General features: G+C 38.6%; 8 protein-coding genes across 11 annotated transcripts in view; all 8 read right to left on the bottom strand.

The window, feature by feature from the left end:
• Positions 1 to 3,626: 3,626 nt before the first annotated feature.
• On the bottom strand, positions 3,627 to 5,061 carry LOC124338187 (glycine-rich cell wall structural protein 1.0-like). Of its 2 annotated transcripts, none has more exons than XM_046792262.1 (3): positions 4,991 to 5,061; positions 4,337 to 4,822; positions 3,627 to 4,261 (listed from the first exon to the last, which is right to left on the bottom strand). In XM_046792262.1, the coding sequence occupies exons 1-3, from the start codon at positions 4,997 to 4,999 to the stop codon at positions 3,719 to 3,721; spliced, it is 1,038 nt and encodes a 345-aa protein (XP_046648218.1). In that variant the 5' UTR covers positions 5,000 to 5,061; the 3' UTR covers positions 3,627 to 3,718. The 2 variants fall into 2 exon arrangements, with proteins under 2 accessions (XP_046648218.1, XP_046648219.1); XM_046792263.1 differs by having other exon boundaries at positions 4,337 to 4,813; positions 4,991 to 5,042.
• Positions 5,062 to 6,111: 1,050 nt separating this feature from the next.
• On the bottom strand, positions 6,112 to 7,219 carry LOC124338149 (pro-resilin-like). Its single transcript, XM_046792224.1, has 3 exons — positions 7,129 to 7,219; positions 6,638 to 7,024; positions 6,112 to 6,564 (listed from the first exon to the last, which is right to left on the bottom strand). The coding sequence occupies exons 1-3, from the start codon at positions 7,135 to 7,137 to the stop codon at positions 6,187 to 6,189; spliced, it is 774 nt and encodes a 257-aa protein (XP_046648180.1). The 5' UTR covers positions 7,138 to 7,219; the 3' UTR covers positions 6,112 to 6,186.
• A 1,010-nt stretch (positions 7,220 to 8,229) lies between these two features.
• On the bottom strand, positions 8,230 to 9,645 carry LOC124338134 (glycine-rich cell wall structural protein 1.0-like). Its single transcript, XM_046792208.1, has 3 exons — positions 9,594 to 9,645; positions 8,940 to 9,416; positions 8,230 to 8,864 (listed from the first exon to the last, which is right to left on the bottom strand). The coding sequence occupies exons 1-3, from the start codon at positions 9,600 to 9,602 to the stop codon at positions 8,322 to 8,324; spliced, it is 1,029 nt and encodes a 342-aa protein (XP_046648164.1). The 5' UTR covers positions 9,603 to 9,645; the 3' UTR covers positions 8,230 to 8,321.
• Positions 9,646 to 10,714: 1,069 nt separating this feature from the next.
• LOC124338173 (pro-resilin-like) lies at positions 10,715 to 11,755 on the bottom strand. Its single transcript, XM_046792246.1, has 3 exons — positions 11,732 to 11,755; positions 11,241 to 11,627; positions 10,715 to 11,167 (listed from the first exon to the last, which is right to left on the bottom strand). Exons 1-3 carry the CDS (start codon positions 11,738 to 11,740, stop codon positions 10,790 to 10,792), a joined length of 774 nt encoding a protein of 257 aa, XP_046648202.1. The 5' UTR covers positions 11,741 to 11,755; the 3' UTR covers positions 10,715 to 10,789.
• Positions 11,756 to 12,832: 1,077 nt separating this feature from the next.
• Positions 12,833 to 14,248, bottom strand: LOC124338160 (glycine-rich cell wall structural protein 1.0-like). Its single transcript, XM_046792232.1, has 3 exons — positions 14,197 to 14,248; positions 13,543 to 14,019; positions 12,833 to 13,467 (listed from the first exon to the last, which is right to left on the bottom strand). The coding sequence occupies exons 1-3, from the start codon at positions 14,203 to 14,205 to the stop codon at positions 12,925 to 12,927; spliced, it is 1,029 nt and encodes a 342-aa protein (XP_046648188.1). The 5' UTR covers positions 14,206 to 14,248; the 3' UTR covers positions 12,833 to 12,924.
• A 1,069-nt stretch (positions 14,249 to 15,317) lies between these two features.
• LOC124338148 (pro-resilin-like) lies at positions 15,318 to 16,425 on the bottom strand. The gene is made up of 3 exons (XM_046792223.1): positions 16,335 to 16,425; positions 15,844 to 16,230; positions 15,318 to 15,770 (listed from the first exon to the last, which is right to left on the bottom strand). The coding sequence occupies exons 1-3, from the start codon at positions 16,341 to 16,343 to the stop codon at positions 15,393 to 15,395; spliced, it is 774 nt and encodes a 257-aa protein (XP_046648179.1). The 5' UTR covers positions 16,344 to 16,425; the 3' UTR covers positions 15,318 to 15,392.
• A 1,010-nt stretch (positions 16,426 to 17,435) lies between these two features.
• LOC124336794 (glycine-rich cell wall structural protein 1.0-like) overlaps positions 17,436 to 27,014 on the bottom strand; it is a 28,941-nt gene continuing 19,362 nt past the window's right edge. Inside the window, exons 1-3 of one of the 2 annotated variants that reach the window (XM_046790589.1) lie at positions 18,800 to 18,851; positions 18,146 to 18,622; positions 17,436 to 18,070 (exon numbers count right to left, since the gene is read on the bottom strand). In XM_046790589.1, coding sequence (XP_046646545.1) covers positions 17,528 to 18,070; positions 18,146 to 18,622; positions 18,800 to 18,808 — 1,029 coding nt within the window. In that variant the 5' untranslated portion in view covers positions 18,809 to 18,851 and the 3' untranslated portion in view covers positions 17,436 to 17,527. Of the gene's footprint in view, positions 18,071 to 18,145; positions 18,623 to 18,799; positions 18,852 to 27,014 lie in introns of those variants that run through there. The other variant, XM_046790591.1, reaches the window with a different exon arrangement.
• The window catches only part of LOC124336792 (glycine-rich cell wall structural protein 1.0-like), a 6,066-nt gene continuing 1,089 nt past the window's right edge, over positions 22,038 to 27,014 (bottom strand). The window contains exons 1-3 of one of the 2 annotated variants that reach the window (XM_046790586.1): positions 23,402 to 23,453; positions 22,748 to 23,224; positions 22,038 to 22,672 (exon numbers count right to left, since the gene is read on the bottom strand). In XM_046790586.1, coding sequence (XP_046646542.1) covers positions 22,130 to 22,672; positions 22,748 to 23,224; positions 23,402 to 23,410 — 1,029 coding nt within the window. In that variant the 5' untranslated portion in view covers positions 23,411 to 23,453 and the 3' untranslated portion in view covers positions 22,038 to 22,129. Of the gene's footprint in view, positions 22,673 to 22,747; positions 23,225 to 23,401; positions 23,454 to 27,014 lie in introns of those variants that run through there. The other variant, XM_046790587.1, reaches the window with a different exon arrangement.

Genomic DNA, 27,014 nt, shown 5'->3' with positions numbered 1-27,014 from the left:
CGGGTAATACGTAATTAGCAAAACTTCGTTTGGTTTTTCGCGAACAATTGCCTTACCAATTGAGCTTGTGAACATGGCGATATATGTATATCTTCTTTTGATAATATTTAAAGACTCAGCCGATTTGTCAGGAATAGCTTTATTAGCAAATAGTAGTTAATCGCGTTAGAGGATACATTTTGTGTTTTGCAATAAGACAAGCCGCGGATATCTTGCTGCCACACTTAACATTTACTGCTCTTATTGCATTTATTAGCTCGTCTCCCTTCGATTCTACAGATTTTTTTGTGACACCGAACATTCCTTGTTTTTCGGCTAAATCCATAAATACTTCAAGTTCCTTTTGTAATTTGCAATTGGCTTCTTCAGTGCCTACGACGTTTCTAGCTGCTACTTCATCTTTAAATGATACGCCAATATTTATATAGTCATGGCAATTACTAATTTAGCAAAATTTTTAATTTCAATTTTATTTTTCGAAAACTTATCTAAATAATTTGCTGTAATGGTTTGGAACAGGGATTTCTATGGTTTGGAACAGAGATTTCTATAATTCAAGCAAATGAGGTTCATAGAAAAGCATTCTTTTTTTGCCATTAGTTAAAGGGTAAAAAATGATCTTGACTCCACTTGTCCTATCCTATTGGTTAGACCGAAAGGGAAAAAAATACTAGTGATTGTTTTTGTAAAATCAATCTGAAAAGATTCCATGGCTTACAATTTTATTGAGAAATAGCAAAGAAAATCCATAGTGTGTTAATTCTTGATTTCAATTCAGTTAAAGCTCCCGTTTTGTCCCAACTAGTTTTCCGTCCGGAAAATGCCATTGGTAAAACCAAAAATATTTTGAAAAAAGCTCCAGTGTAGCCCAGGCTGTTCGTGGAAATGCAGTAGTCTTTGAATGGACGGCTTGCAATCTATTTAATAGCACAAAGTAGCTGTGCTTTCCGGATATTTGGATATTTGTAGGGTAAAAAAATTCGAAACATTCTTTTGATAATATTTAAAGAGTCAGCCGATTTTTCAGGAATAGCTTTATTAGCAAATAGTAGTTAATCGCGTTAGAGGATACACTTTGTGTTCTGCAATAAGACAATTCGCGGATATCTTGCTGCCAATCTTAACTTTTACTGCTCTTATTGCATTTATCAGCTCGTCTCCCTTCAATTCTACAGCTTTTTTTGTGACACCGAACATTCCTTGTTTTTCGGCTAAATCCATAAATACTTCAAGTTCCTTTTGTAATTTGTAATTGGCTTCTTCAGTGCCTACGAAGTTTCTAGCTGCTACTTCATCTTTAAATGATACACCAATAATACACCACCACCACCAATAATGATAAACACAAATATTTTGAAAAAAGCTTAAGTGTAGCCCAGGCTTTTCGTGGAAATGCAGTAGTCTTTGAATGGGCGGCTTGCAATCTATTTAATTGCACAAAGTAGCTGTGCTTTCCGGATATTTTGATATTTGTAGGGTAAAAAAATTCGAAAAAAGAAAAGGTGGGAGAAGGTTCAAAGAAAGAATTCGCTTATAGATTTTTACGAGTCTAATTTTCTTGAGGTTCGACGGCTGGCACCATTGAAATGCAAAGCAGAACATCCAAACATTCAAACATTACAATGTTTTTCAAAAAATTCCCGGTATTCTTTCTTTGTACCTCCCAACATTAAAACCGGGCAAAGTGGATCCTGTTTTAAGTTTCAATTTTTCTTAGATTAACCACGAATGGAAAATTGTTGAGTCAAAGGTTTGCCTGTAATTTTTAAAGTCCACCCACATGTATCCAACTGTACTTTTCAAACACTTCATTTATTCATCTGTCATGAAACTTGTAAGTAACGAAAACGAAAGACCAGCTTTCCTCGTTAACATCCCGATCGATTTTATGGAATCTTGTCATCCTCAACAACAATTAAAAAAAGGTTTTAGGTTGCGAAGCATTCTAACAATTTTTACCTTAGCAACACACCGGGATCTTCTGGATTCCATGCAGGCCCCCTAAGATTTTTTAAAGGAAATTTCAATTGAGCACAATTACACGAGAAAATATTTCCCTAGCAACTTCCCTAACAAACACACTACTCGATACCAGAAATACGATACCAGATATTAGCCAATGGATTTTCCAAGCAAAGGTCGAACACTTTTGGTTCAATTTCAAAGGATACTTTTTGAAGGGAATTTCTTCTGCTCTTTCTATTCTAAATCTACAGCCCTATCTTTCTTTGACATCGGATAAGGAATGTTTTATCTATTACATGAGATTAGCTGCTGGTGGACTTTACAAAAAGGATCTCTTCTTTAATTGAACTATATAAACATTCACAAGTGAAATTTTTCTTTTCCTTTGTGTGTGCAACACATAACACAGAATTCTAAACTTGTTTACTTAGTAAACACTGTGAGTATCGTACGAAAGTGACAATATTTGTGCTGACCTGTTCCGACCGAAGATGGTAAGTTCATTCATGCTGATAAGTATCTATTAATACGAATTTTCCGCTTAATCAACAGGGGTTTCTAGCTTTAATAGGTCAAGTTTGAATTTATCATCAGCGTTGAAATAGTTGTTTAGGTGAGCGATCCCTAAAAAGTGAGAAAAATAGCAGACGAGTCAACAAAGAATCTCGTAATTCTGTGAAATATTTTGAGAAATTGCTGAATCGTCAGCTATTTTCCACTTTTTTTAGGGGTCGCCCAATAAAACATTTTGGTGGGGAGAGGGGCTTTTACAATTCATGGAGCTAATATAAACTGTAATAATTAATAACTCATATAGCTATGATAACTTAAACAATTAAAACAAATGTACCACTGAAATCAGCGTGAAAAAATCTATTGAATGGTTTTAATTTAACACTGAGTCCACCACTCAATGAGGCCAAAATTGGGGGTTTTGGGGGTTTACATTTTTCGGAAAAGGGTGACGGAGGCATCGAGTCAGTCCCCGTATAAACCATATTGTGCAGAATTTTACGGAAAACACAATGGTTAAATCCGTAATGTTCTAGCTAGCATAGTTTATAAGTTATTAAATGAAAACTAAGGGACCCCCCTGAAATTGTAGCGTTTTGACTGATTTTTGACATCAGTTTTCGGGCAAACGAGACCTTAAATTAAATATCTAATTTTTTAGAATGAAAGATTTTGCCCCCCTCCAGATACATCTCGCCCCGTTTTTATTTTAAACGGTTGTTAGCAGAGATATTGGCAATTGAAAATCTTGAAAATTTTTCGTCATTTTCTGAAGATTTTCGCCATTGACAGACGTCATTTCGCCATGCCATCTAGCGGCCGATTTTCAAAAAAGCAAGGGAGATCTATTCTTCTGGCCATTAATTTTTGATTGATTGAATGATTGAATAATTGAGAAAAGAATGGAATCGATGTAAAAAGCTGGGCTTGGTTGGCTATCGATAGTTGGAGTTCGAAAAAAAAAATTAATGGCCAGAAGAATGGTAGATCTCCCTTGCTTTTTTTTACAATTTTACAAGTCAAAAGTGTTAAAAAATTGTTTTTCCCGTTTTCATCCTACCACCGTACTTCAGTTCGAATTTTGTTCGCAAAAGATAAGCGAATAAACAACCAAGCAGGTGAGAAAAAAAGAATATTGGTTTTTGAAATTAGGTATATTATTAAAGTGTATTTCAATTTCAGGGTGGTTCATACAAAAATATTTGAATTACGCAACACACAAACATTAAATTTTATAATTTTAATAAGCGCTGGATTTGTTGCCATTGCCATTTGGCTTTGCTCCATTTCCACTGCCATATCCACTGTTTCCATTTCCGCTGCTGCCGTAGTTGTTTCCACCGTTTCCAGCTCCAGCTGAAACTCCAGCTCCGTAGTTGTTGCCACCGTTTCCAGCTCCAGCTGAAGCTCCAGCTCCGTAGTTGTTGCCACCGTTTCCAGCTCCAGCTGATGCTCCAGCCCCGTAGTTGTTGCCACCGTTTCCAGCTGCAGATGAAGCTCCAGCTCCGTAATTGTTGCCGCCATTTCCAGCTGATGCTCCAGCTCCGTAGTTGCCATTGCCTCCGGATGGTGCGGGGAATTGAGCTTCACCTTCGTACTTGACGTCAGCGACGTAGCCGTTTTCGTCAGCGCGATAGGAAACGATCTGAGTGCGGCCATCGGGGAGAAGAACGCGGTAAGATCCGATCACAACTTTGCCGTCACTTTTGGCTTCATGGGCGTAGTCGTTCTTGGTTGGCTCGTCCTTAACTTCCCAGGCGAATTCGTAGGGCATCGGGGGTTGCTATTTAACGAATTTAATCAAACATACAAAATTGAATTAGCATTGCGATAGAAAATTATTGTAGAATTTTTTAACCTCTTGTTCGTAGGATGAAGCGGATGTAGAAGGTTTAGAGTTTCCGTTTCCGTTGTAAGTATTGGTTGGTTTTTGCTGACCGTTTGATGCACTGCCATATCCTTGTCCAGCTCCAGCGCTAGCTGAGGCCTGAACCCCACCGTAGCCCTGTTGCTGCTGGGCAGCTCCTCCTTGAGCACCATAACCTTGTCCAGCTCCAGCGGCACCTCCAGCCGGAGCAGCACCATACCCTTGTTGCTGTTGTGCGGCAGCGGCTCCTCCTTGAGTGCCGTAACCTTGTCCAGCTCCTGCGCTAGCTGAAGCCTGAGCACCACCATAACCCTGTTGAGAGGCACCGGACTGAGCTTCGTAACCCTGCTGTTGCAGTTGTTGTTGTCCAGCTTGGCCACCGTAACCCTGCTGTTTTTGACCGGCTACTGAACCATAGCCTTGCGGGTTTGCCACAGCCACTGCAATGAACGCGGCTAATACTATGTACTGTTTCAATTAAAAAGTAAAAGAAAAAATTTGAAATTAGTTGAAAGTTAGATTGATTTATTAATAAACTGATTTACTTCTTTTTTAGGAAAAAAAAATATTTAAAATGATTTTGAAAATGATTTTGTTTGAGATAATACAATTTAGCAACAAGCTGACCATTTCGTGCTAACTTACTTTGCTCATTTTGTTGAGAGAAGATTATTTGAACACTTCAGAGAAGGAACTGATGATTTCATGTGAACGTAAGCCATTCTTTATATACTGAATTCGAAGCTCACCAACAGGCAACAACGACACCCTGAGCCGGTTTCTAATAGATGGCAGCAATCAAGTAGTTCGTGCGCGCACAGAAAAGGAGTCGACTTTTGCCTTTCCCTTTATGTCCCTCCCTTGTAGGATGGTCGATTTTTGCGTAACCATAACCAACTTGATGATCAGGACTTTTCTTCCTTACTTCATAATTCAACCATATCAACTCTCCTCCTTTCACTTTCAAAAGCTGAAATTATCTAAACGAAACAAATTTAAAAAATGACTTTGTGGCAAACAACAAAAAATCGGATGAAAGGGAAATTATTCATGTAAACACTATTATACGGTAGGGTTAATTAACATTTGGTAAAGTAAACGTTATATGCTTTTAGTAACTTGGAATAAATTTTCATCCTATTTTGACGAATTTCAAATAAAATTGTTTTATGTGAAATTTAATATTCTTTCAAAACTTAGGTCTATAGTATCAGATAGAAGCCAATAGTTCCACAAGAAAATAGAATGCAGTAAATGCAGGATATAATTATTCGACCACTGAGCTTTATTTTCGTACAAAATTAAGCCACTAGAATTCAAAATCTCACAATGTTATTACGATTCGTTACCTAATGCTGAAACAAAACTAAAGACATTAAGCATATTATTTAATTTCCGCTGAATAAGCTTAATTTTAATCCAGAAGATGAATCTAAACATCTATTAATGGTTACCGAATGTTACGATACTAATCACAGATAATTTCAGAACAGAACAGTTTATCAAAAACAAAATTAATTAAGGTGAATGATTTTCCGTTTGAAAGTATGAATCGCAAATTGCAACACCAATTTTTTTTTCTGTTACTAAAATAAAATTCACAAATTACAAATGATCTGAACATGGCATAAGTAATATTTACAATCGTAGTATTCAGATAGATATCGTTCATGTAAAAGCAGCATTTCACTGATACGTGAGTTTTACTAATTTAATAGGAAATACTCTAGAAGTCTCAAGACGGAATGAAAATATTTTTGACAAAATTAAGTAGATTTAAAATTTATTTAATATACAAATATTTTGAATTGCGCAACACACAAACATTTAATTTCGTAGAACTAATAGGAGTTGGGTTTGTTTCCATTTGGTTTTGCGCTTCCATTTCCGTTGCCACTGCTTGCGTAGTTGTTGCCACCGTTTCCAGTTCCGGCTCCGTAGTTATTACTGCCATTTCCAGCTCCAGCTGATGCTCCAGCTCCATAGTTGCCGTTGCCTCCGGATGGTGCGGGGAATTGGGCTTCGCCTTCGTATTTCACATCAGCGACGTAGCCGTTTTCATCAGCGCGGTAAGAAACAATTTGAGTGCGGCCATCAGGGAGAAGAACGCGGTAAGAACCAGTCACAACTTTACCGTCGCTCTTGGCTTCATGGGCGTAGTCATTCTTAGTTGGCTCGTCCTTAACTTCCCAGGCGAATTCATAGGGCATCGGGGGTTGCTGTTTAATAGAATAAATTAAACATTTGAAATTAGGATATAGATGGGGAAAAACGTAAAACACATTTTCCAACCTCTTGTTCGTAAGATGAAGCGGACGCAGAAGGTTTTGAGTTTCCGTTGCCATTTCCGTTGTAGGTGTTGGTTGGTTTCTGCTGTCCACTTGATGCACCGCCATATGATGCAGCTCCACCAGCACCTCCAGACTGAGCGCCACCGTATCCCTGTTGCTGCTGAGTGGATCCTCCTTGAGCACCATAACCCTGACCAGCTCCGGTGCTAGCTGATGCCTGAGCCCCATAACCTTGTTGAGAGGCACCAGACTGGCCTCCGTAACCCTGTTGTTGCTGTTGCTGTTGACCAGCTTGTCCACCGTAGCCCTGTTGTTGTTGCCCGGCTCCTGAACCATAGCCTTGTGGCTTTGCCACCACCACGACAATCAAAGCGGCTAAAACGACGAACTGTTTAAAATAAGATAGTTAATTAAAATGCGTTTCAAAATAATTTAAAAAATAAAATTTAGACACGAAATGAATGATCAAACTAGCTAGCGATTCTAACTTACTTTATTCATGCTGCAGAGAGAAGATGATTTGAACACTTCAGAAAAGGAACTGATGATTTTGTGTGGAACCAAGTCGCCTTTATATACCGAAGAAGCTCACCATCAACCAACACCTCTAGCAAGTTTCCCAAAAGATGGCAGTAATCAAGTAGCTCGTGCACACATATGAAAGGAGTAGGCATTTTCCTTTCCCTTGTCATGTCCCGGCCTCCCTACCAGGTGGGGGGTGGTCGATTCTTGCATAGCCAACCGGGTGATCTTCTTCTTCTGTACTTCACATACCAACCAATTCAACTATATAAGCTCTTCTCCTTTCACTTTTTTTAAAAAGAAATTACCTCAATGGAACAAATAAAAAAAGGAATAACGTTTCGGCAAAGCAATAGAAACTTATTAGAAAATGGAAATTATTCACTTATTATTAACTATGGTAGCTATACGGTAGATTAAACCAAGATAAGCTTTAGTAAATAAATGAATGCTATAGATTTTATTCTATTGTATTACGACAAATTACAAAAAAGACTTGTAAACATAAAAAAAAATAAGTGCCCTGATGTCGGAAATTTATAAAAAGTACATACGAAGTTTTTTTTTTAAAGTGCCGAATTATTCAAAATTATAGAATATAGAAAACATTTTAACTTCTTAATATTGTACGTTTATTTATACAAAATCCTAAGAAAAATTTAAAAAAAATCATTTTCGGCTTGATAATCTTTTTTAATCGATCACATGAGAATCAATTGATGTTTCTCTTTGAGTGTGAATCGCAATTTATGTATGTAAGGACAAATTTATGCAATATGAAATTTTTTTATTATTTAAAGAATCTCTCGCAAAATTTCATTAAAAACGTTCGTGGTTTGTCTTTAATTTAATGCTTCATAGTTCATATGTTGATTTTATAAAGCAGAATTGTTGAATACGAAAGTGAAAGGCTTCAAAATGTATAACAGACCATTTTACAAGTGAAAAGTGTTAAAAAAATGTTTTTCCCGTTTTCATCCTACCACCGTACTTCAGTTCGAATTTTGTTCGCAAAAGATAAGCGAATAAACAACCAAGCAGGTGAGAAAAAAAGAATATTGGTTTTTGAAATTAGGTATATTATTAAAGTGTATTTCAATTTCAGGGTGGTTCATACAAAAATATTTGAATTACGCAACACACAAACATTAAATTTTATAATTTTAATAAGCGCTGGATTTGTTGCCATTGCCATTTGGCTTTGCTCCATTTCCACTGCCATATCCACTGTTTCCATTTCCGCTGCTGCCGTAGTTGTTTCCACCGTTTCCAGCTCCAGCTGAAGCTCCAGCTCCGTAGTTGTTGCCACCGTTTCCAGCTCCAGCTGAAGCTCCAGCTCCGTAGTTGTTGCCACCGTTTCCAGCTCCAGCTGATGCTCCAGCCCCGTAGTTGTTGCCACCGTTTCCAGCTGCAGATGAAGCTCCAGCTCCGTAATTGTTGCCGCCATTTCCAGCTGATGCTCCAGCTCCGTAGTTGCCATTGCCTCCGGATGGTGCGGGGAATTGAGCTTCACCTTCGTACTTGACGTCAGCGACGTAGCCGTTTTCGTCAGCGCGATAGGAAACGATCTGAGTGCGGCCATCGGGGAGAAGAACGCGGTAAGATCCGATCACAACTTTGCCGTCACTTTTGGCTTCATGGGCGTAGTCGTTCTTGGTTGGCTCGTCCTTAACTTCCCAGGCGAATTCGTAGGGCATCGGAGGTTGCTATTTAACGAATTTAATCAAACATACAAAATTGAATTAGCATTGCGATAGAAAATTATTGTAGAATTGTTTAACCTCTTGTTCGTAGGATGAAGCGGATGTAGAAGGTTTAGAGTTTCCGTTTCCGTTGTAAGTATTGGTTGGTTTTTGCTGGCCGTTTGATGCACTGCCATATCCTTGTCCAGCTCCAGCGCTAGCTGAGGCCTGAACCCCACCGTAGCCCTGTTGCTGCTGGGCAGCTCCTCCTTGAGCACCATAACCTTGTCCAGCTCCAGCGGCACCTCCAGCCGGAGCAGCACCATACCCTTGTTGCTGTTGTGCGGCAGCGGCTCCTCCTTGAGTGCCGTATCCTTGTCCAGCTCCTGCGCTAGCTGAAGCCTGAGCACCACCATAACCCTGTTGAGAGGCACCGGACTGAGCTCCGTAACCCTGCTGTTGCAGTTGTTGTTGTCCAGCTTGGCCACCGTAACCCTGCTGTTTTTGACCGGCTACTGAACCATAGCCTTGCGGGTTTGCCACAGCCACTGCAATGAACGCGGCTAATACTATGTACTATTTTAATTAAAAAGTAAAAGAAAAAATTTGAAATTAGTTGAAAGTTAGATTGATTTATTAATAAACTGATTTACTTCTTTTTTAGGAAAAAAAAATATTTAAAATGATTTTGAAAATGATTTTGTTTGAGATAATACAATTTAGCAACAAGCTGACCATTTCGTGCTAACTTACTTTGCTCATTTTGTTGAGAGAAGATTATTTGAACACTTCAGAGAAGGAACTGATGATTTCATGTGAACGTAAGCCATTCTTTATATACTGAATTCGAAGCTCACCAACAGGCAACAACGACACCCTGAGCCGGTTTCTAATAGATGGCAGCAATCAAGTAGTTCGTGCGCACACAGAAAAGGAGTCGACTTTTGCCTTTCCCTTTATGTCCCTCCCTTGTAGGATGGTCGATTTTTGCGTAACCATAACCAACTTGATGATCAGGACTTTTCTTCCTTACTTCATAATTCAACCATATCAACTCTCCTCCTTTCACTTTCAAAAGCTGAAATTATCTAAACGAAACAAATTTAAAAAATGACTTTGTGGCAAACAACAAAAAATCGGATGAAAGGGAAATTATTCATGTAAACACTATTATACGGTAGGGTTAATTAACATTTGGTAAAGTAAACGTTATATGCTTTTAGTAACTTGGAATAAATTTTCATCCTATTTTGACGAATTTCAAATAAAATTGTTTTATGTGAAATTTAATATTCTTTCAAAACTTAGGTCTATAGTATCAGATAGAAGCCAATAGTTCCACAAGAAAATAGAATGCAGTAAATGCAGGATATAATTATTCGACCACTGAGCTTTATTTTCGTACAAAATTAAGCCACTACAATTCAAAATCTCACAATGTTATTACGATTCGTTACCTAATGCTGAAACAAAACTAAAGACATTAAGCATATTATTTAATTTCCGCTGAATAAGCTTAATTTTAATCCAGAAGATGAATCTAAACATCTATTAATGGTTACCGAATGTTACGATACTAATCACAGATAATTTCAGAACAGAACAGTTTATCAAAAACAAAATTAATTAAGGTGAATGATTTTCCGTTTGAAAGTATGAATCGCAAATTGCAACACCAATTTTTTTTTCTGTTACTAAAATAAAATTCACAAATTACAAATGATCTGAACATGGCATAAGTAATATTTACAATCGTAGTATTCAGATAGATATCGTTCATGTAAAAGCAGCATTTCACTGATACGTGAGTTTTACTAATTTAATAGGAAATACTCTAGAAGTCTCAAGACGGAATGAAAATATTTTTGACAAAATTAAGTAGATTTAAAATTTATTTAATATACAAATATTTTGAATTGCGCAACACACAAACATTTAATTTCGTAGAACTAATAGGAGTTGGGTTTGTTTCCATTTGGTTTTGCGCTTCCATTTCCGTTGCCACTGCTTGCGTAGTTGTTGCCACCGTTTCCAGTTCCGGCTCCGTAGTTATTACTGCCATTTCCAGCTCCAGCTGATGCTCCAGCTCCATAGTTGCCGTTGCCTCCGGATGGTGCGGGGAATTGGGCTTCGCCTTCGTATTTCACATCAGCGACGTAGCCGTTTTCATCAGCGCGGTAAGAAACAATTTGAGTGCGGCCATCAGGGAGAAGAACGCGGTAAGAACCAGTCACAACTTTACCGTCGCTCTTGGCTTCATGGGCGTAGTCATTCTTAGTTGGCTCGTCCTTAACTTCCCAGGCGAATTCATAGGGCATCGGGGGTTGCTGTTTAATAGAATAAATTAAACATTTGAAATTAGGATATAGATGGGGAAAAACGTAAAACACATTTTCCAACCTCTTGTTCGTAAGATGAAGCGGACGCAGAAGGTTTTGAGTTTCCGTTGCCATTTCCGTTGTAGGTGTTGGTTGGTTTCTGCTGTCCACTTGATGCACCGCCATATGATGCAGCTCCACCAGCACCTCCAGACTGAGCGCCACCGTATCCCTGTTGCTGCTGAGTGGATCCTCCTTGAGCACCATAACCCTGACCAGCTCCGGTGCTAGCTGATGCCTGAGCCCCATAACCTTGTTGAGAGGCACCAGACTGGCCTCCGTAACCCTGTTGTTGCTGTTGCTGTTGACCAGCTTGTCCACCGTAGCCCTGTTGTTGTTGCCCGGCTCCTGAACCATAGCCTTGTGGCTTTGCCACTACCACGACAATCAAAGCGGCTAAAACGACGAACTGTTTAAAATAAGATAGTTAATTAAAATGCGTTTCAAAATAATTTAAAAAATAAAATTTAGACACGAAATGAATGATCAAACTAGCTAGCGATTCTAACTTACTTTATTCATGCTGCAGAGAGAAGATGATTTGAACACTTCAGAAAAGGAACTGATGATTTTGTGTGGAACCAAGTCGCCTTTATATACCGAAGAAGCTCACCATCAACCAACACCTCTAGCAAGTTTCCCAAAAGATGGCAGTAATCAAGTAGCTCGTGCACACATATGAAAGGAGTAGGCATTTTCCTTTCCCTTGTCATGTCCCGGCCTCCCTACCAGGTGGGGGGTGGTCGATTCTTGCATAGCCAACCGGGTGATCTTCTTCTTCTGTACTTCACATACCAACCAATTCAACTATATAAGCTCTTCTCCTTTCACTTTTTTTAAAAAGAAATTACCTCAATGGAACAAATAAAAAAAGGAATAACGTTTCGGCAAAGCAATAGAAACTTATTAGAAAATGGAAATTATTCACTTATTATTAACTATGGTAGCTATACGGTAGATTAAACCAAGATAAGCTTTAGTAAATAAATGAATGCTATAGATTTTATTCTATTGTATTACGACAAATTACAAAAAAGACTTGTAAACATAAAAAAAAATAAGTGCCCTGATGTCGGAAATTTATAAAAAGTACATACGAAGTTTTTTTTTTAAAGTGCCGAATTATTCAAAATTATAGAATATAGAAAACATTTTAACTTCTTAATATTGTACGTTTATTTATACAAAATCCTAAGAAAAATTTAAAAAAAATCATTTTCGGCTTGATAATCTTTTTTAATCGATCACATGAGAATCAATTGATGTTTCTCTTTGAGTGTGAATCGCAATTTATGTATGTAAGGACAAATTTATGCAATATGAAATTTTTTTATTATTTAAAGAATCTCTCGCAAAATTTCATTAAAAACGTTCGTGGTTTGTCTTTAATTTAATGCTTCATAGTTCATATGTTGATTTTATAAAGCAGAATTGTTGAATACGAAAGTGAAAGGCTTCAAAATGTATAACAGACCATTTTACAAGTGAAAAGTGTTAAAAAAATGTTTTTCCCGTTTTCATCCTACCACCGTACTTCAGTTCGAATTTTGTTCGCAAAAGATAAGCGAATAAACAACCAAGCAGGTGAGAAAAAAAGAATATTGGTTTTTGAAATTAGGTATATTATTAAAGTGTATTTCAATTTCAGGGTGGTTCATACAAAAATATTTGAATTACGCAACACACAAACATTAAATTTTATAATTTTAATAAGCGCTGGATTTGTTGCCATTGCCATTTGGCTTTGCTCCATTTCCACTGCCATATCCACTGTTTCCATTTCCGCTGCTGCCGTAGTTGTTTCCACCGTTTCCAGCTCCAGCTGAAGCTCCAGCTCCGTAGTTGTTGCCACCGTTTCCAGCTCCAGCTGAAGCTCCAGCTCCGTAGTTGTTGCCACCGTTTCCAGCTCCAGCTGATGCTCCAGCCCCGTAGTTGTTGCCACCGTTTCCAGCTGCAGATGAAGCTCCAGCTCCGTAATTGTTGCCGCCATTTCCAGCTGATGCTCCAGCTCCGTAGTTGCCATTGCCTCCGGATGGTGCGGGGAATTGAGCTTCACCTTCGTACTTGACGTCAGCGACGTAGCCGTTTTCGTCAGCGCGATAGGAAACGATCTGAGTGCGGCCATCGGGGAGAAGAACGCGGTAAGATCCGATCACAACTTTGCCGTCACTTTTGGCTTCATGGGCGTAGTCGTTCTTGGTTGGCTCGTCCTTAACTTCCCAGGCGAATTCGTAGGGCATCGGAGGTTGCTATTTAACGAATTTAATCAAACATACAAAATTGAATTAGCATTGCGATAGAAAATTATTGTAGAATTTTTTAACCTCTTGTTCGTAGGATGAAGCGGATGTAGAAGGTTTAGAGTTTCCGTTTCCGTTGTAAGTATTGGTTGGTTTTTGCTGGCCGTTTGATGCACTGCCATATCCTTGTCCAGCTCCAGCGCTAGCTGAGGCCTGAACCCCACCGTAGCCCCGTTGCTGCTGGGCAGCTCCTCCTTGAGCACCATAACCTTGTCCAGCTCCAGCGGCACCTCCAGCCGGAGCAGCACCATACCCTTGTTGCTGTTGTGCGGCAGCGGCTCCTCCTTGAGTGCCGTATCCTTGTCCAGCTCCTGCGCTAGCTGAAGCCTGAGCACCACCATAACCCTGTTGAGAGGCACCGGACTGAGCTCCGTAACCCTGCTGTTGCAGTTGTTGTTGTCCAGCTTGGCCACCGTAACCCTGCTGTTTTTGACCGGCTACTGAACCATAGCCTTGCGGGTTTGCCACAGCCACTGCAATGAACGCGGCTAATACTATGTACTATTTTAATTAAAAAGTAAAAGAAAAAATTTGAAATTAGTTGAAAGTTAGATTGATTTATTAATAAACTGATTTACTTCTTTTTTAGGAAAAAAAAATATTTAAAATGATTTTGAAAATGATTTTGTTTGAGATAATACAATTTAGCAACAAGCTGACCATTTCGTGCTAACTTACTTTGCTCATTTTGTTGAGAGAAGATTATTTGAACACTTCAGAGAAGGAACTGATGATTTCATGTGAACGTAAGCCATTCTTTATATACTGAATTCGAAGCTCACCAACAGGCAACAACGACACCCTGAGCCGGTTTCTAATAGATGGCAGCAATCAAGTAGTTCGTGCGCACACAGAAAAGGAGTCGACTTTTGCCTTTCCCTTTATGTCCCTCCCTTGTAGGATGGTCGATTTTTGCGTAACCATAACCAACTTGATGATCAGGACTTTTCTTCCTTACTTCATAATTCAACCATATCAACTCTCCTCCTTTCACTTTCAAAAGCTGAAATTATCTAAACGAAACAAATTTAAAAAATGACTTTGTGGCAAACAACAAAAAATCGGATGAAAGGGAAATTATTCATGTAAACACTATTATACGGTAGGGTTAATTAACATTTGGTAAAGTAAACGTTATATGCTTTTAGTAACTTGGAATAAATTTTCATCCTATTTTGACGAATTTCAAATAAAATTGTTTTATGTGAAATTTAATATTCTTTCAAAACTTAGGTCTATAGTATCAGATAGAAGCCAATAGTTCCACAAGAAAATAGAATGCAGTAAATGCAGGATATAATTATTCGACCACTGAGCTTTATTTTCGTACAAAATTAAGCCACTAGAATTCAAAATCTCACAATGTTATTACGATTCGTTACCTAATGCTGAAACAAAACTAAAGACATTAAGCATATTATTTAATTTCCGCTGAATAAGCTTAATTTTAATCCAGAAGATGAATCTAAACATCTATTAATGGTTACCGAATGTTACGATACTAATCACAGATAATTTCAGAACAGAACAGTTTATCAAAAACAAAATTAATTAAGGTGAATGATTTTCCGTTTGAAAGTATGAATCGCAAATTGCAACACCAATTTTTTTTTCTGTTACTAAAATAAAATTCACAAATTACAAATGATCTGAACATGGCATAAGTAATATTTACAATCGTAGTATTCAGATAGATATCGTTCATGTAAAAGCAGCATTTCACTGATACGTGAGTTTTACTAATTTAATAGGAAATACTCTAGAAGTCTCAAGACGGAATGAAAATATTTTTGACAAAATTAAGTAGATTTAAAATTTATTTAATATACAAATATTTTGAATTGCGCAACACACAAACATTTAATTTCGTAGAACTAATAGGAGTTGGGTTTGTTTCCATTTGGTTTTGCGCTTCCATTTCCGTTGCCACTGCTTGCGTAGTTGTTGCCACCGTTTCCAGTTCCGGCTCCGTAGTTATTACTGCCATTTCCAGCTCCAGCTGATGCTCCAGCTCCATAGTTGCCGTTGCCTCCGGATGGTGCGGGGAATTGGGCTTCGCCTTCGTATTTCACATCAGCGACGTAGCCGTTTTCATCAGCGCGGTAAGAAACAATTTGAGTGCGGCCATCAGGGAGAAGAACGCGGTAAGAACCAGTCACAACTTTACCGTCGCTCTTGGCTTCATGGGCGTAGTCATTCTTAGTTGGCTCGTCCTTAACTTCCCAGGCGAATTCATAGGGCATCGGGGGTTGCTGTTTAATAGAATAAATTAAACATTTGAAATTAGGATATAGATGGGGAAAAACGTAAAACACATTTTCCAACCTCTTGTTCGTAAGATGAAGCGGACGCAGAAGGTTTTGAGTTTCCGTTGCCATTTCCGTTGTAGGTGTTGGTTGGTTTCTGCTGTCCACTTGATGCACCGCCATATGATGCAGCTCCACCAGCACCTCCAGACTGAGCGCCACCGTATCCCTGTTGCTGCTGAGTGGATCCTCCTTGAGCACCATAACCCTGACCAGCTCCGGTGCTAGCTGATGCCTGAGCCCCATAACCTTGTTGAGAGGCACCAGACTGGCCTCCGTAACCCTGTTGTTGCTGTTGCTGTTGACCAGCTTGTCCACCGTAGCCCTGTTGTTGTTGCCCGGCTCCTGAACCATAGCCTTGTGGCTTTGCCACCACCACGACAATCAAAGCGGCTAAAACGACGAACTGTTTAAAATAAGATAGTTAATTAAAATGCGTTTCAAAATAATTTAAAAAATAAAATTTAGACACGAAATGAATGATCAAACTAGCTAGCGATTCTAACTTACTTTATTCATGCTGCAGAGAGAAGATGATTTGAACACTTCAGAAAAGGAACTGATGATTTTGTGTGGAACCAAGTCGCCTTTATATACCGAAGAAGCTCACCATCAACCAACACCTCTAGCAAGTTTCCCAAAAGATGGCAGTAATCAAGTAGCTCGTGCACACATATGAAAGGAGTAGGCATTTTCCTTTCCCTTGTCATGTCCCGGCCTCCCTACCAGGTGGGGGGTGGTCGATTCTTGCATAGCCAACCGGGTGATCTTCTTCTTCTGTACTTCACATACCAACCAATTCAACTATATAAGCTCTTCTCCTTTCACTTTTTTTAAAAAGAAATTACCTCAATGGAACAAATAAAAAAAGGAATAACGTTTCGGCAAAGCAATAGAAACTTATTAGAAAATGGAAATTATTCACTTATTATTAACTATGGTAGCTATACGGTAGATTAAACCAAGATAAGCTTTAGTAAATAAATGAATGCTATAGATTTTATTCTATTGTATTACGACAAATTACAAAAAAGACTTGTAAACATAAAAAAAAATAAGTGCCCTGATGTCGGAAATTTATAAAAAGTACATACGAAGTTTTTTTTTTAAAGTGCCGAATTATTCAAAATTATAGAATATAGAAAACATTTTAACTTCTTAATATTGTACGTTTATTTATACAAAATCCTAAGAAAAATTTAAAAAAAATCATTTTCGGCTTGATAATCTTTTTTAATCGATCACATGAGAATCAATTGATGTTTCTCTTTGAGTGTGAATCGCAATTTATGTATGTAAGGACAAATTTATGCAATATGAAATTTTTTTATTATTTAAAGAATCTCTCGCAAAATTTCATTAAAAACGTTCGTGGTTTGTCTTTAATTTAATGCTTCATAGTTCATATGTTGATTTTATAAAGCAGAATTGTTGAATACGAAAGTGAAAGGCTTCAAAATGTATAACAGACCATTTTACAAGTGAAAAGTGTTAAAAAAATGTTTTTCCCGTTTTCATCCTACCACCGTACTTCAGTTCGAATTTTGTTCGCAAAAGATAAGCGAATAAACAACCAAGCAGGTGAGAAAAAAAGAATATTGGTTTTTGAAATTAGGTATATTATTAAAGTGTATTTCAATTTCAGGGTGGTTCATACAAAAATATTTGAATTACGCAACACACAAACATTAAATTTTATAATTTTAATAAGCGCTGGATTTGTTGCCATTGCCATTTGGCTTTGCTCCATTTCCACTGCCATATCCACTGTTTCCATTTCCGCTGCTGCCGTAGTTGTTTCCACCGTTTCCAGCTCCAGCTGAAGCTCCAGCTCCGTAGTTGTTGCCACCGTTTCCAGCTCCAGCTGAAGCTCCAGCTCCGTAGTTGTTGCCACCGTTTCCAGCTCCAGCTGATGCTCCAGCCCCGTAGTTGTTGCCACCGTTTCCAGCTGCAGATGAAGCTCCAGCTCCGTAATTGTTGCCGCCATTTCCAGCTGATGCTCCAGCTCCGTAGTTGCCATTGCCTCCGGATGGTGCGGGGAATTGAGCTTCACCTTCGTACTTGACGTCAGCGACGTAGCCGTTTTCGTCAGCGCGATAGGAAACGATCTGAGTGCGGCCATCGGGGAGAAGAACGCGGTAAGATCCGATCACAACTTTGCCGTCACTTTTGGCTTCATGGGCGTAGTCGTTCTTGGTTGGCTCGTCCTTAACTTCCCAGGCGAATTCGTAGGGCATCGGAGGTTGCTATTTAACGAATTTAATCAAACATACAAAATTGAATTAGCATTGCGATAGAAAATTATTGTAGAATTGTTTAACCTCTTGTTCGTAGGATGAAGCGGATGTAGAAGGTTTAGAGTTTCCGTTTCCGTTGTAAGTATTGGTTGGTTTTTGCTGGCCGTTTGATGCACTGCCATATCCTTGTCCAGCTCCAGCGCTAGCTGAGGCCTGAACCCCACCGTAGCCCTGTTGCTGCTGGGCAGCTCCTCCTTGAGCACCATAACCTTGTCCAGCTCCAGCGGCACCTCCAGCCGGAGCAGCACCATACCCTTGTTGCTGTTGTGCGGCAGCGGCTCCTCCTTGAGTGCCGTATCCTTGTCCAGCTCCTGCGCTAGCTGAAGCCTGAGCACCACCATAACCCTGTTGAGAGGCACCGGACTGAGCTCCGTAACCCTGCTGTTGCAGTTGTTGTTGTCCAGCTTGGCCACCGTAACCCTGCTGTTTTTGACCGGCTACTGAACCATAGCCTTGCGGGTTTGCCACAGCCACTGCAATGAACGCGGCTAATACTATGTACTATTTTAATTAAAAAGTAAAAGAAAAAATTTGAAATTAGTTGAAAGTTAGATTGATTTATTAATAAACTGATTTACTTCTTTTTTAGGAAAAAAAAATATTTAAAATGATTTTGAAAATGATTTTGTTTGAGATAATACAATTTAGCAACAAGCTGACCATTTCGTGCTAACTTACTTTGCTCATTTTGTTGAGAGAAGATTATTTGAACACTTCAGAGAAGGAACTGATGATTTCATGTGAACGTAAGCCATTCTTTATATACTGAATTCGAAGCTCACCAACAGGCAACAACGACACCCTGAGCCGGTTTCTAATAGATGGCAGCAATCAAGTAGTTCGTGCGCACACAGAAAAGGAGTCGACTTTTGCCTTTCCCTTTATGTCCCTCCCTTGTAGGATGGTCGATTTTTGCGTAACCATAACCAACTTGATGATCAGGACTTTTCTTCCTTACTTCATAATTCAACCATATCAACTCTCCTCCTTTCACTTTCAAAAGCTGAAATTATCTAAACGAAACAAATTTAAAAAATGACTTTGTGGCAAACAACAAAAAATCGGATGAAAGGGAAATTATTCATGTAAACACTATTATACGGTAGGGTTAATTAACATTTGGTAAAGTAAACGTTATATGCTTTTAGTAACTTGGAATAAATTTTCATCCTATTTTGACGAATTTCAAATAAAATTGTTTTATGTGAAATTTAATATTCTTTCAAAACTTAGGTCTATAGTATCAGATAGAAGCCAATAGTTCCACAAGAAAATAGAATGCAGTAAATGCAGGATATAATTATTCGACCACTGAGCTTTATTTTCGTACAAAATTAAGCCACTAGAATTCAAAATCTCACAATGTTATTACGATTCGTTACCTAATGCTGAAACAAAACTAAAGACATTAAGCATATTATTTAATTTCCGCTGAATAAGCTTAATTTTAATCCAGAAGATGAATCTAAACATCTATTAATGGTTACCGAATGTTACGATACTAATCACAGATAATTTCAGAACAGAACAGTTTATCAAAAACAAAATTAATTAAGGTGAATGATTTTCCGTTTGAAAGTATGAATCGCAAATTGCAACACCAATTTTTTTTTCTGTTACTAAAATAAAATTCACAAATTACAAATGATCTGAACATGGCATAAGTAATATTTACAATCGTAGTATTCAGATAGATATCGTTCATGTAAAAGCAGCATTTCACTGATACGTGAGTTTTACTAATTTAATAGGAAATACTCTAGAAGTCTCAAGACGGAATGAAAATATTTTTGACAAAATTAAGTAGATTTAAAATTTATTTAATATACAAATATTTTGAATTGCGCAACACACAAACATTTAATTTCGTAGAACTAATAGGAGTTGGGTTTGTTTCCATTTGGTTTTGCGCTTCCATTTCCGTTGCCACTGCTTGCGTAGTTGTTGCCACCGTTTCCAGTTCCGGCTCCGTAGTTATTACTGCCATTTCCAGCTCCAGCTGATGCTCCAGCTCCATAGTTGCCGTTGCCTCCGGATGGTGCGGGGAATTGGGCTTCGCCTTCGTATTTCACATCAGCGACGTAGCCGTTTTCATCAGCGCGGTAAGAAACAATTTGAGTGCGGCCATCAGGGAGAAGAACGCGGTAAGAACCAGTCACAACTTTACCGTCGCTCTTGGCTTCATGGGCGTAGTCATTCTTAGTTGGCTCGTCCTTAACTTCCCAGGCGAATTCATAGGGCATCGGGGGTTGCTGTTTAATAGAATAAATTAAACATTTGAAATTAGGATATAGATGGGGAAAAACGTAAAACACATTTTCCAACCTCTTGTTCGTAAGATGAAGCGGACGCAGAAGGTTTTGAGTTTCCGTTGCCATTTCCGTTGTAGGTGTTGGTTGGTTTCTGCTGTCCACTTGATGCACCGCCATATGATGCAGCTCCACCAGCACCTCCAGACTGAGCGCCACCGTATCCCTGTTGCTGCTGAGTGGATCCTCCTTGAGCACCATAACCCTGACCAGCTCCGGTGCTAGCTGATGCCTGAGCCCCATAACCTTGTTGAGAGGCACCAGACTGGCCTCCGTAACCCTGTTGTTGCTGTTGCTGTTGACCAGCTTGTCCACCGTAGCCCTGTTGTTGTTGCCCGGCTCCTGAACCATAGCCTTGTGGCTTTGCCACCACCACGACAATCAAAGCGGCTAAAACGACGAACTGTTTAAAATAAGATAGTTAATTAAAATGCGTTTCAAAATAATTTAAAAAATAAAATTTAGACACGAAATGAATGATCAAACTAGCTAGCGATTCTAACTTACTTTATTCATGCTGCAGAGAGAAGATGATTTGAACACTTCAGAAAAGGAACTGATGATTTTGTGTGGAACCAAGTCGCCTTTATATACCGAAGAAGCTCACCATCAACCAACACCTCTAGCAAGTTTCCCAAAAGATGGCAGTAATCAAGTAGCTCGTGCACACATATGAAAGGAGTAGGCATTTTCCTTTCCCTTGTCATGTCCCGGCCTCCCTACCAGGTGGGGGTGGTCGATTCTTGCATAGCCAACCGGGTGATCTTCTTCTTCTGTACTTCACATACCAACCAATTCAACTATATAAGCTCTTCTCCTTTCACTTTTTTTAAAAAGAAATTACCTCAATGGAACAAATAAAAAAAGGAATAACGTTTCGGCAAAGCAATAGAAACTTATTAGAAAATGGAAATTATTCACTTATTATTAACTATGGTAGCTATACGGTAGATTAAACCAAGATAAGCTTTAGTAAATAAATGAATGCTATAGATTTTATTCTATTGTATTACGACAAATTACAAAAAAGACTTGTAAACATAAAAAAAAATAAGTGCCCTGATGTCGGAAATTTATAAAAAGTACATACGAAGTTTTTTTTTTTAAGTGCCGAATTATTCAAAATTATAGAATATAGAAAACATTTTAACTTCTTAATATTGTACGTTTATTTATACAAAATCCTAAGAAAAATTTAAAAAAAATCATTTTCGGCTTGATAATCTTTTTTAATCGATCACATGAGAATCAATTGATGTTTCTCTTTGAGTGTGAATCGCAATTTATGTATGTAAGGACAAATTTATGCAATATGAAATTTTTTTATTATTTAAAGAATCTCTCGCAAAATTTCATTAAAAACGTTCGTGGTTTGTCTTTAATTTAATGCTTCATAGTTCATATGTTGATTTTATAAAGCAGAATTGTTGAATACGAAAGTGAAAGGCTTCAAAATGTATAACAGACCATTTTACAAGTGAAAAGTGTTAAAAAAATGTTTTTCCCGTTTTCATCCTACCACCGTACTTCAGTTCGAATTTTGTTCGCAAAAGATAAGCGAATAAACAACCAAGCAGGTGAGAAAAAAAGAATATTGGTTTTTGAAATTAGGTATATTATTAAAGTGTATTTCAATTTCAGGGTGGTTCATACAAAAATATTTGAATTACGCAACACACAAACATTAAATTTTATAATTTTAATAAGCGCTGGATTTGTTGCCATTGCCATTTGGCTTTGCTCCATTTCCACTGCCATATCCACTGTTTCCATTTCCGCTGCTGCCGTAGTTGTTTCCACCGTTTCCAGCTCCAGCTGAAGCTCCAGCTCCGTAGTTGTTGCCACCGTTTCCAGCTCCAGCTGAAGCTCCAGCTCCGTAGTTGTTGCCACCGTTTCCAGCTCCAGCTGATGCTCCAGCCCCGTAGTTGTTGCCACCGTTTCCAGCTGCAGATGAAGCTCCAGCTCCGTAATTGTTGCCGCCATTTCCAGCTGATGCTCCAGCTCCGTAGTTGCCATTGCCTCCGGATGGTGCGGGGAATTGAGCTTCACCTTCGTACTTGACGTCAGCGACGTAGCCGTTTTCGTCAGCGCGATAGGAAACGATCTGAGTGCGGCCATCGGGGAGAAGAACGCGGTAAGATCCGATCACAACTTTGCCGTCACTTTTGGCTTCATGGGCGTAGTCGTTCTTGGTTGGCTCGTCCTTAACTTCCCAGGCGAATTCGTAGGGCATCGGAGGTTGCTATTTAACGAATTTAATCAAACATACAAAATTGAATTAGCATTGCGATAGAAAATTATTGTAGAATTGTTTAACCTCTTGTTCGTAGGATGAAGCGGATGTAGAAGGTTTAGAGTTTCCGTTTCCGTTGTAAGTATTGGTTGGTTTTTGCTGGCCGTTTGATGCACTGCCATATCCTTGTCCAGCTCCAGCGCTAGCTGAGGCCTGAACCCCACCGTAGCCCTGTTGCTGCTGGGCAGCTCCTCCTTGAGCACCATAACCTTGTCCAGCTCCAGCGGCACCTCCAGCCGGAGCAGCACCATACCCTTGTTGCTGTTGTGCGGCAGCGGCTCCTCCTTGAGTGCCGTATCCTTGTCCAGCTCCTGCGCTAGCTGAAGCCTGAGCACCACCATAACCCTGTTGAGAGGCACCGGACTGAGCTCCGTAACCCTGCTGTTGCAGTTGTTGTTGTCCAGCTTGGCCACCGTAACCCTGCTGTTTTTGACCGGCTACTGAACCATAGCCTTGCGGGTTTGCCACAGCCACTGCAATGAACGCGGCTAATACTATGTACTATTTTAATTAAAAAGTAAAAGAAAAAATTTGAAATTAGTTGAAAGTTAGATTGATTTATTAATAAACTGATTTACTTCTTTTTTAGGAAAAAAAAATATTTAAAATGATTTTGAAAATGATTTTGTTTGAGATAATACAATTTAGCAACAAGCTGACCATTTCGTGCTAACTTACTTTGCTCATTTTGTTGAGAGAAGATTATTTGAACACTTCAGAGAAGGAACTGATGATTTCATGTGAACGTAAGCCATTCTTTATATACTGAATTCGAAGCTCACCAACAGGCAACAACGACACCCTGAGCCGGTTTCTAATAGATGGCAGCAATCAAGTAGTTCGTGCGCACACAGAAAAGGAGTCGACTTTTGCCTTTCCCTTTATGTCCCTCCCTTGTAGGATGGTCGATTTTTGCGTAACCATAACCAACTTGATGATCAGGACTTTTCTTCCTTACTTCATAATTCAACCATATCAACTCTCCTCCTTTCACTTTCAAAAGCTGAAATTATCTAAACGAAACAAATTTAAAAAATGACTTTGTGGCAAACAACAAAAAATCGGATGAAAGGGAAATTATTCATGTAAACACTATTATACGGTAGGGTTAATTAACATTTGGTAAAGTAAACGTTATATGCTTTTAGTAACTTGGAATAAATTTTCATCCTATTTTGACGAATTTCAAATAAAATTGTTTTATGTGAAATTTAATATTCTTTCAAAACTTAGGTCTATAGTATCAGATAGAAGCCAATAGTTCCACAAGAAAATAGAATGCAGTAAATGCAGGATATAATTATTCGACCACTGAGCTTTATTTTCGTACAAAATTAAGCCACTAGAATTCAAAATCTCACAATGTTATTACGATTCGTTACCTAATGCTGAAACAAAACTAAAGACATTAAGCATATTATTTAATTTCCGCTGAATAAGCTTAATTTTAATCCAGAAGATGAATCTAAACATCTATTAATGGTTACCGAATGTTACGATACTAATCACAGATAATTTCAGAACAGAACAGTTTATCAAAAACAAAATTAATTAAGGTGAATGATTTTCCGTTTGAAAGTATGAATCGCAAATTGCAACACCAATTTTTTTTTCTGTTACTAAAATAAAATTCACAAATTACAAATGATCTGAACATGGCATAAGTAATATTTACAATCGTAGTATTCAGATAGATATCGTTCATGTAAAAGCAGCATTTCACTGATACGTGAGTTTTACTAATTTAATAGGAAATACTCTAGAAGTCTCAAGACGGAATGAAAATATTTTTGACAAAATTAAGTAGATTTAAAATTTATTTAATATACAAATATTTTGAATTGCGCAACACACAAACATTTAATTTCGTAGAACTAATAGGAGTTGGGTTTGTTTCCATTTGGTTTTGCGCTTCCATTTCCGTTGCCACTGCTTGCGTAGTTGTTGCCACCGTTTCCAGTTCCGGCTCCGTAGTTATTACTGCCATTTCCAGCTCCAGCTGATGCTCCAGCTCCATAGTTGCCGTTGCCTCCGGATGGTGCGGGGAATTGGGCTTCGCCTTCGTATTTCACATCAGCGACGTAGCCGTTTTCATCAGCGCGGTAAGAAACAATTTGAGTGCGGCCATCAGGGAGAAGAACGCGGTAAGAACCAGTCACAACTTTACCGTCGCTCTTGGCTTCATGGGCGTAGTCATTCTTAGTTGGCTCGTCCTTAACTTCCCAGGCGAATTCATAGGGCATCGGGGGTTGCTGTTTAATAGAATAAATTAAACATTTGAAATTAGGATATAGATGGGGAAAAACGTAAAACACATTTTCCAACCTCTTGTTCGTAAGATGAAGCGGACGCAGAAGGTTTTGAGTTTCCGTTGCCATTTCCGTTGTAGGTGTTGGTTGGTTTCTGCTGTCCACTTGATGCACCGCCATATGATGCAGCTCCACCAGCACCTCCAGACTGAGCGCCACCGTATCCCTGTTGCTGCTGAGTGGATCCTCCTTGAGCACCATAACCCTGACCAGCTCCGGTGCTAGCTGATGCCTGAGCCCCATAACCTTGTTGAGAGGCACCAGACTGGCCTCCGTAACCCTGTTGTTGCTGTTGCTGTTGACCAGCTTGTCCACCGTAGCCCTGTTGTTGTTGCCCGGCTCCTGAACCATAGCCTTGTGGCTTTGCCACCACCACGACAATCAAAGCGGCTAAAACGACGAACTGTTTAAAATAAGATAGTTAATTAAAATGCGTTTCAAAATAATTTAAAAAATAAAATTTAGACACGAAATGAATGATCAAACTAGCTAGCGATTCTAACTTACTTTATTCATGCTGCAGAGAGAAGATGATTTGAACACTTCAGAAAAGGAACTGATGATTTTGTGTGGAACCAAGTCGCCTTTATATACCGAAGAAGCTCACCATCAACCAACACCTCTAGCAAGTTTCCCAAAAGATGGCAGTAATCAAGTAGCTCGTGCACACATATGAAAGGAGTAGGCATTTTCCTTTCCCTTGTCATGTCCCGGCCTCCCTACCAGGTGGGGGTGGTCGATTCTTGCATAGCCAACCGGGTGATCTTCTTCTTCTGTACTTCACATACCAACCAATTCAACTATATAAGCTCTTCTCCTTTCACTTTTTTTAAAAAGAAATTACCTCAATGGAACAAATAAAAAAAGGAATAACGTTTCGGCAAAGCAATAGAAACTTATTAGAAAATGGAAATTATTCACTTATTATTAACTATGGTAGCTATACGGTAGATTAAACCAAGATAAGCTTTAGTAAATAAATGAATGCTATAGATTTTATTCTATTGTATTACGACAAATTACAAAAAAGACTTGTAAACATAAAAAAAAATAAGTGCCCTGATGTCGGAAATTTATAAAAAGTACATACGAAGTTTTTTTTTAAAAGTGCCGAATTATTCAAAATTATAGAATATAGAAAACATTTTAACTTCTTAATATTGTACGTTTATTTATACAAAATCCTAAGAAAAATTTAAAAAAAATCATTTTCGGCTTGATAATCTTTTTTAATCGATCACATGAGAATCAATTGATGTTTCTCTTTGAGTGTGAATCGCAATTTATGTATGTAAGGACAAATTTATGCAATATGAAATTTTTTTATTATTTAAAGAATCTCTCGCAAAATTTCATTAAAAACGTTCGTGGTTTGTCTTTAATTTAATGCTTCATAGTTCATATGTTGATTTTATAAAGCAGAATTGTTGAATACGAAAGTGAAAGGCTTCAAAATGTATAACAGACCATTTTACAAGTGAAAAGTGTTAAAAAAATGTTTTTCCCGTTTTCATCCTACCACCGTACTTCAGTTCGAATTTTGTTCGCAAAAGATAAGCGAATAAACAACCAAGCAGGTGAGAAAAAAAGAATATTGGTTTTTGAAATTAGGTATATTATTAAAGTGTATTTCAATTTCAGGGTGGTTCATACAAAAATATTTGAATTACGCAACACACAAACATTAAATTTTATAATTTTAATAAGCGCTGGATTTGTTGCCATTGCCATTTGGCTTTGCTCCATTTCCACTGCCATATCCACTGTTTCCATTTCCGCTGCTGCCGTAGTTGTTTCCACCGTTTCCAGCTCCAGCTGAAGCTCCAGCTCCGTAGTTGTTGCCACCGTTTCCAGCTCCAGCTGAAGCTCCCAGCTCCGTAGTTGTTGCCACCGTTTCCAGCTCCAGCTGATGCTCCAGCCCCGTAGTTGTTGCCACCGTTTCCAGCTGCAGATGAAGCTCCAGCTCCGTAATTGTTGCCGCC

Source organism: Daphnia pulicaria, chromosome 4, assembly GCF_021234035.1.
Source record: "Daphnia pulicaria isolate SC F1-1A chromosome 4, SC_F0-13Bv2, whole genome shotgun sequence".
NCBI classification, from domain to species: domain Eukaryota; kingdom Metazoa; phylum Arthropoda; class Branchiopoda; order Diplostraca; family Daphniidae; genus Daphnia; species Daphnia pulicaria.
The sequence above is the reverse complement of the archived record's forward strand: the minus strand, read 5'-3'. Positions and strand labels throughout refer to the sequence as shown.

Excerpts from the sequence above, each read along its gene's own strand:
- LOC124338134 (XM_046792208.1), bottom strand. Across the intron at positions 8,865-8,939 it reads CTTCATCCTACGAACAAGAG|CAACCTCCGATGCCCTACGA; the intron begins GTTAAACAATTC and ends TTCGTTAAATAG.
- LOC124338173 (XM_046792246.1), bottom strand. Across the intron at positions 11,168-11,240 it reads CTTCATCTTACGAACAAGAG|CAACCCCCGATGCCCTATGA; the intron begins GTTGGAAAATGT and ends TCTATTAAACAG.
- LOC124338148 (XM_046792223.1), bottom strand. Across the intron at positions 15,771-15,843 it reads CTTCATCTTACGAACAAGAG|CAACCCCCGATGCCCTATGA; the intron begins GTTGGAAAATGT and ends TCTATTAAACAG.
- LOC124338187 (XM_046792262.1), bottom strand. Across the intron at positions 4,262-4,336 it reads CTTCATCCTACGAACAAGAG|CAACCCCCGATGCCCTACGA; the intron begins GTTAAAAAATTC and ends TTCGTTAAATAG.
- LOC124338149 (XM_046792224.1), bottom strand. Across the intron at positions 6,565-6,637 it reads CTTCATCTTACGAACAAGAG|CAACCCCCGATGCCCTATGA; the intron begins GTTGGAAAATGT and ends TCTATTAAACAG.
- LOC124338160 (XM_046792232.1), bottom strand. Across the intron at positions 13,468-13,542 it reads CTTCATCCTACGAACAAGAG|CAACCTCCGATGCCCTACGA; the intron begins GTTAAAAAATTC and ends TTCGTTAAATAG.